The following is a 6,991-nucleotide window of genomic DNA, read 5'->3' as shown; positions in this document are numbered from 1 at the left end:
CCCTGCCAAGCATAGTTTCTAGCCGTACAGGTGGTGGTTCGAATCACCACCCGGCCAGAAGCTGTTACCATAAAATGAATTCCAAGTGGATATGTATTTCCCAAGATAGAATTCGGTATTAAATGCATTTCGTGGGTGATATTTACATTAATTAAAATCACGTGTGCTTGTGATATATGTTCATTAAAATAACCACGTGTTGCAAACTCACGATTCAGCTATCATGGTGGAGATGGGTCTATTTCAAGTCTATGAACAGAATCCTGAATTCGACAGGAATATGTAGGGGGACTTGTCATAAACTTTTAGTCTCTCTTGATAGCTGAGCCGGTAGGGTCCCTGCCAAGCATAGTTTCTAGCCGTACAGGTGGTGGTTCGAATCACCACCCGGCCAGAAGCTGTTACCATAAAATGAATTCCAAGTGGATATGTATTTCCCAAGATAGAATTCGGTATTAAATGCATTTCGTGGGTGATATTTACATTAATTAAAATCACGTGTGCTTGTGATATATGTTCATTAAAATAACCACGTGTTGCAAACTCACGATTCAGCTATCATGGTGGAGATGGGTCTATTTCAAGTCTATGAACAGAATCCTGAATTCGACAGGAATATGTAGGGGGACTTGTCATAAACTTTTAGTCTCTCTTGATAGCTGAGCCGGTAGGGTCCCTGCCAAGCATAGTTTCTAGCCGTACAGGTGGTGGTTCGAATCACCACCCGGCCAGAAGCTGTTACCATAAAATGAATTCCAAGTGGATATGTATTTCCCAAGATAGAATTCGGTATTAAATGCATTTCGTGGGTGATATTTACATATATATATATATATATATATATATATATATATAAAGAATATCTTAAGAAATATTACACTTTATATGTGATTGATAGAAACAATAAAGTTATAGAAGAACATTATTAATCTAAAAGAAAAGAGAACTCTTAAAAATCTTCGCACTAAAACCGATCTGTATACTTCAGAAATCGGAAGACACAGACCAATTTAACATTCCAGGAGACATAAATGAAACCAGCCTGGAATATCAACCGAATGGCTCTTGGTGAAAATACAAAATGTAATAATAGTCGAAAGCCGTATGAGAGACGTCACTCCCCCAGAAAGGGGACTCGATACAACAGACCTTGGAAGCGAAGACGACGCGTTGGAAACACGTTTCCTTTTCAATTATTATTTCTTAACCTCTCAGGAGAGAAAGACAGGAGGAGGAGGAAGATGGAGGAGGGATGAGGGAGGAGGAGGAGGAGGAGGAGGAGAAGCACAGTTTGGAGATATACCCAAGACAAGAGACTCGCTTTCATATATAGGTATTATTTAATTTAATGCTGATACTGTTCTTAAAATATTTTATTTTGATTATTCATTCTCTGGTAGCCTATCTATTTCCTTTCCTCACTGGGCTATTTTCCCTATTGGAGCCCTTGAGCTTATAACACCTTGCTTTTCCAACTAGTGTTGTAGCTAGGGTTTTTTTAATAATAATAATAATAATAATAAAATTAAGGTGAAATCGTGTTGCAATTAATTCATCATCTTCTACGCCTATTGACGTAAAGGGCCTCGGTGAGATTTCACCAGTCGTCTCTATCCTGAGCTTTTAATTCAGTACTTCTCCACTCATCATCTCCTACTTCGCTCTTCATAGTCCTCGGTCATGTAGGCCTGGGTCTTCCAATTCTTCTTGTGGAAGAGTCCAGCTGAACGTTTGGTGAACAAATCTCTCTTATATGACTAGTTGCGGATAATCGTTAGCGCACATTTGCACGTAGGAAGAGTTGGAAGACCCAAGCCTACATGGCTGAAGACTATGAAGCACGAACTAGAAGATGATGAATGGAGAATATTAAATTAAAAGCACAAGATAGAGACGACTATCGAAATCTAACCGAGGCCCTTTGCTTCAATAGGCGAAGGAGGAGATGATGATGATGATGATGCATGTAGGAATTATTTTTCTATTTCAGAGGAATTCAGGATATATGCTTGAGCTTAGTAGGGATTCGGGATAAGTGCTTTAGCTTTGAAAGCATTCAGGATAAGTGTTTAGGTTTCGTAGGGATTTAGGATAAGTGCTTAAGTTTTTATAGGGATTCAGGATAAGTGTTTCAGCTTAGAAAGGATTCAGGATAAGTGCTTGAGCTTAGCGGAGATTCAGGATAAGTGCTAAAGCTTTGTAGGGATTTGGGATAAGTGCTATAGCTATGTAGAGATTCGGGATGAGTGCTTAAGCTTAGTAGGGATTCAGAATTAGTGCTTTACCTTTGTAGGGATTCAGGATAAGTGCTTAAGATTTTAGGGGATTCAGGATAAGTGCTTAAGCTTTTAAGGGATTTGGGATAAGTGCTTAAGCTTATAGGGGATTCAGGATAAGTGCTTAAGCTTTTAAGGGATTCGGGAAAAGTGCTTAAGTTTTGTTATGATTCATGATAAGTGCTTAAGCTTATAGGGGATTCAGGATAAGTGCTTAAGCTTTTAGGGGATTCATGATAAGTGCTTAAGCTTATAGGGGATTCAGGATAAGTGCTTAAGCTTATAGGGGATTCAGGATAAGTGCTTAACCTTTTAGGGGATTCATGATAAGTGCTTAAGCTTTTAGGGGATTCAGGATAAGTGCTTAAGCTTATAGGGGATTCAGGATAAGTGCTTAAGCTTTTAGGGAATTCATGATAAGTGCTTAAGCTTTTAGGGGATTCAGGATAAGTACTTAAGCTTATAGGGGATTCAAGATAAGTGCTTAAGCTTATAGGGGATTCAGGATAAGTGCTTAAGCTTATAGGGGATTCAGGATAAGTGCTTAAGCTTATAGGGGATTCAGGATAAGTGTTTAAGCTTATAGGGGATTCAGGATAAGTGCTTAAGCTTATAGGGGATTCAGGATAAGTGCTTAAGCTTTTAGGGGAATCAGGATAAGTATTTAAGCTTATAGGGGATTCAAGATAAGTGCTTAAGCTTATAGGGGATTCAGGATAAGTGCTTAAGCTTATAGGGGATTCAGGATAAGTGCTTAAGCTTATAGGGGATTCAGGATAAGTGCTTAAGCTTATAGGGGATTCAGGATAAGTGCTTAAGCTTTTAGGGGATTCAGGATAAGTACTTAAGCTTATAGGGGATTCAAGATAAGTGCTTAAGCTTATAGGGGATTTGGGATATGTGCTTAAGCTTTTAAGGGATGTGGGATAAGTGCTCAAGCTTTGTGGGAATAAGACAAGTGCTTAAGTTTTGTAAAGATTCGGATTAAGTGCTTAAGCGTTTAAGGGAGATATATATATATATATATATATATATATATATATATATATATATATATATATATATATATATATATATATATATATATATATCATTACGCGCTAAGCTACAACCCTATAGTTGGAAAAGCAGGATGCTATAAGCTCAGGGGCCCCAACAGGGGAAATAGCCAAGTGAGGAAAGGAAACAAGCAAAAATAAAATATTTTAAGTACAGTAACAACACTAAAATAAATATTTCCTATATAAAATATAAAAACTTTAACAAAAGAGGAAGAGAAATATGATAGAATAGTGTCCCAAATGGTACCCTTAATAAAGAGAACTCTACCCAAAGACGGTGGAAGACCATGGTACAGAGGCTATGACACTACCCAAGATTAAAGAACAATGGGTAGATTTAGGAGTGTCCTTATCCTAGAAGAGCTGCTTACCATAGCTAATGAGTCTCTTCGCCACCTTCGGATGTTTTGAATAACTTCCATACACTGACAATGTTTGTAATGACTTTGAAAAAAAAAAAAAAAAAAAAAAAAAAACATGCTATTCCTGAGACAAAATACAGTTTAATATATAATCACAAATTTCAGATTTTATATCTTACAAAAAAAATGTTTTATAATAATGTTCTGTTATAATAATTCAAATATTATCCTGTCTAACAACACAACACTGCGTAACTGTACAATCAATTAATCACATTACCTTTTAATTTTCCAGGAGCCTAAAAATACAGACTTCACTAAGTACTGATTTTCAAAACCTTTGAATGTTCTGAATAACTTCGATATACTGGCAATGTTTGAAATGACTTTAATATACTTATATAAAGAATCACAAATTTCAGATTTCCAATCTAACAAAAAAAAAAAAATTGGTTTATAAAATTTTCTGGTTAAAAATCTCCTGAGACAAAATATACTTATATAAAGAATCACAAATTTCAGATTTTTAATCTAACAAAAAAAAAAAAAAAAAAAAAAAAAAAAAAAAAAAAAAATGGTTTATAAAATTTTCTGGTTCCCCCCCCCAAAAAAAAATTGGTTTATAAAATTTTCTGGTTCATAATACTATTCAACAATGTGCAGATTAAGATTAATATGCTTAAAACTACTGTGACTGTCAGTGAAGATATTATAAATACGAAACTGAATGCCAATGTACATTACCATATTCTATTAGTGATTCTATTGCAAATAACCGAGCCCCTAAACTCACTCACTCACTCACTCACTCTCTCTCTCTCTCTCTCTCTCTCTCTCTCTCTCTGGCAAAGGAAACGTGTGTGTGCAGCTGTCAAATGCAGGCGTTTGTGTCCATTCAAAAACGGCCAGCGAGGCTCACAAAGCTTAAAAAGTTTGCATAGAACTAATACTTTCAGTTCAAGTTCCAATTATTATAATTTCAACAGGAGTGAGAAAACTCTCGGCTTCTGTTTGTCGTTATTGAATATTCCTAGGAGAGAGAGAGAGAGAGAGAGAGAGAGAGAGAGAGAGAGAGAGAGAGAGAGAGAGAGAGAGAGAGGCTTTTAATGGGTGCAAGTGGTGTTGTAGCTGGTGATTTTACCCTTTTAGAGGCTGTCTGAGGAAAGAACTACCAGTAATTTGAATAGTTTTAATAATAATAATGATTTTGAAAACTTTAATAATAATAATGATTTTGAAAACTTTAATAATAATAATGATTTTGAAAACTTTAATAATAATAATCTTAATATTAATAATTATAATTTTAATGAGAGAAGGCTAGCATTCATTATTATTATTATTATTATTATTATTATTATTATTATTATTATTATTATTATTTATTTATTTATTTATTTATTCTCTAAGCTACAACACTAGTTGGAAAACCAGGATGCTATAAGCCCAAGGGCTCAACAGGGAAAATAGCCCAGTGAGGAAAGGGATAACAAAAACGTAGAAAAGAAGTTTAAGAACAATAATAACATTAAAATAAATCTTTCATATATAAACTATAAAAACTCCAAAATATCGAGAGGAAGAGAAACAAGATAGAATAGCGTGCCCGAGTGTACCCTCAAGCAAGAGAACTCTAACCCAAGACAGTGGAAGAAGCTATTGCATATCATTGGCATAAAGCGTGCTTGTGGATAAGCAATGACCTAGGGTATGTAATACGGGTATATACGAAGTCAAAACACTGTTTGCAACAATACCAAAGCACACGGAATAAATAATACAATATCTCGTATCATCTTTCTTTTATTTTAATAAAGACAAGATAGGATTCTTTTTAATTTTTTTTTTCTCACACCCTATCCCCGAATAGACAGATCTTCACAGAGATGACCCCCAATTATTATTATTATTATTATTATTATTATTATTATTATTATTATCATTATTATTATTATTATTATTATTATTATTATTATTATTATTATTATCATTATTACCTGTCAGGATGCCAGATAACTCCTAATTAATCAATCAATTATCATTATTATTATTTTTATTATCATTATAATTATCATTACCAGCTAAGCTACAACCCTAGTTGGAAAAACAAGATGCTATAAGACCAAGGGCTCCAACAGGAAAAAATAGCCCAGTGAGGAAAGGAAATAAGAATATAAATAATCGATATAAGAAGGAATGAACAATCAAAAATAAAATATTTTAAAAACATTAACAATAAAAAAAGCAAAAAGTAAACAAAAAAAAGACGATCAATTACCATTATTGTTATTTTTATTATCATTATAATTATCATTACCAGCTAAGCTACAACCCTAGTTGGAAAAGATGCTATAAGCCTAAGGGCTCCAACAGGAAAAAATATCCCGGTGAGGAAAGGAAATAAGAATATAAATAATTGATATAAGAAGTAATGAACAATCAAAAATAAAATATTTTAAAAACATTAACAATAAAAAAAACAAAAAGTAAAAAAAAGGAAAGGGGAGAAGGGAGGGGTCTGATGGTAAAGGAAAGACAATAAAATGAGTCGTGGTAAATAAAGTGAAATTTGACGCCCGGTCTGTTGTTTATACAAACAAGTAAATAGTCATGGAGTTTCTTTCGGCGTCCGAAGATGAAGAAGATGTATAGGAATTAAAAGGGCAAGAGACTTAATGGAATTTCTTGCGGCGTTCGAAGATAAAGAAGAGGTAAAGAAATTAAAAGGGCAAGAGATGAAGAGAATATAAAGAAGAGGTAAAGGAATTAAAAGGGCAAGAGATGAAGAGGTAAAGGAATTAGAAGGGCAAGAGAGATATAATGGAGTTTCTTACGGCATCCGAAGATGAAAAAGAGGTAAAGGAATTAGAAGGGCAAGAGAGATATAATGGAGTTTCTTACGGCATCCGAAGATGAAAAAGAGGTAAAGGAATTAGAAGGGCAAGAGATGAAGAGGTAAGGGAATTAAAAGGGCAAGACTTAATGGAATTTCTTGCGGCGTCCGAAGATAAAGAAGAGGTAAAGAAATTAAAAGGGCAAGAGATGAAGAAGTAAGGGAATAAAAAGGGCAAGAGAGACTTAATGGAGTTTCTTACGGCGTCCGAAGATAAAGAAGAGGTAAAGGAATTAAAAGGGCAAGAGAGACTTAATGGAGTTTCTTACGGCGTCCGAAGATGAAGAAGATGTAAAGGAATTAAAAGGGCAAGAGAGACTTAATGGAATTTCTTACGGCGTCCGAAGATGAAGATGTAAAGGAATTAAAAGGGAAAGAGAGACTTAATGGAATTTCTTA

The 6,991-nt window shown here is 34.4% G+C and overlaps 1 protein-coding gene across 1 annotated transcript; it reads right to left on the bottom strand.

The window, feature by feature from the left end:
* Positions 1–2,440: 2,440 nt before the first annotated feature.
* LOC137642335 (adhesive plaque matrix protein-like) lies at positions 2,441–6,538 on the bottom strand. Its single transcript, XM_068374829.1, has 2 exons — positions 6,534–6,538; positions 2,441–3,215 (listed from the first exon to the last, which is right to left on the bottom strand). The coding sequence occupies exons 1-2, from the start codon at positions 6,536–6,538 to the stop codon at positions 2,441–2,443; spliced, it is 780 nt and encodes a 259-aa protein (XP_068230930.1).
* Between the last annotated feature and the right edge of the window lie 453 nt (positions 6,539–6,991).

Source organism: Palaemon carinicauda, chromosome 6, assembly GCF_036898095.1.
Source record: "Palaemon carinicauda isolate YSFRI2023 chromosome 6, ASM3689809v2, whole genome shotgun sequence".
Lineage (NCBI taxonomy): Eukaryota > Metazoa > Arthropoda > Malacostraca > Decapoda > Palaemonidae > Palaemon > Palaemon carinicauda.
Note: the sequence above shows the minus strand (reverse complement) of the source record. Positions and strands in the feature narration are given on the sequence as shown.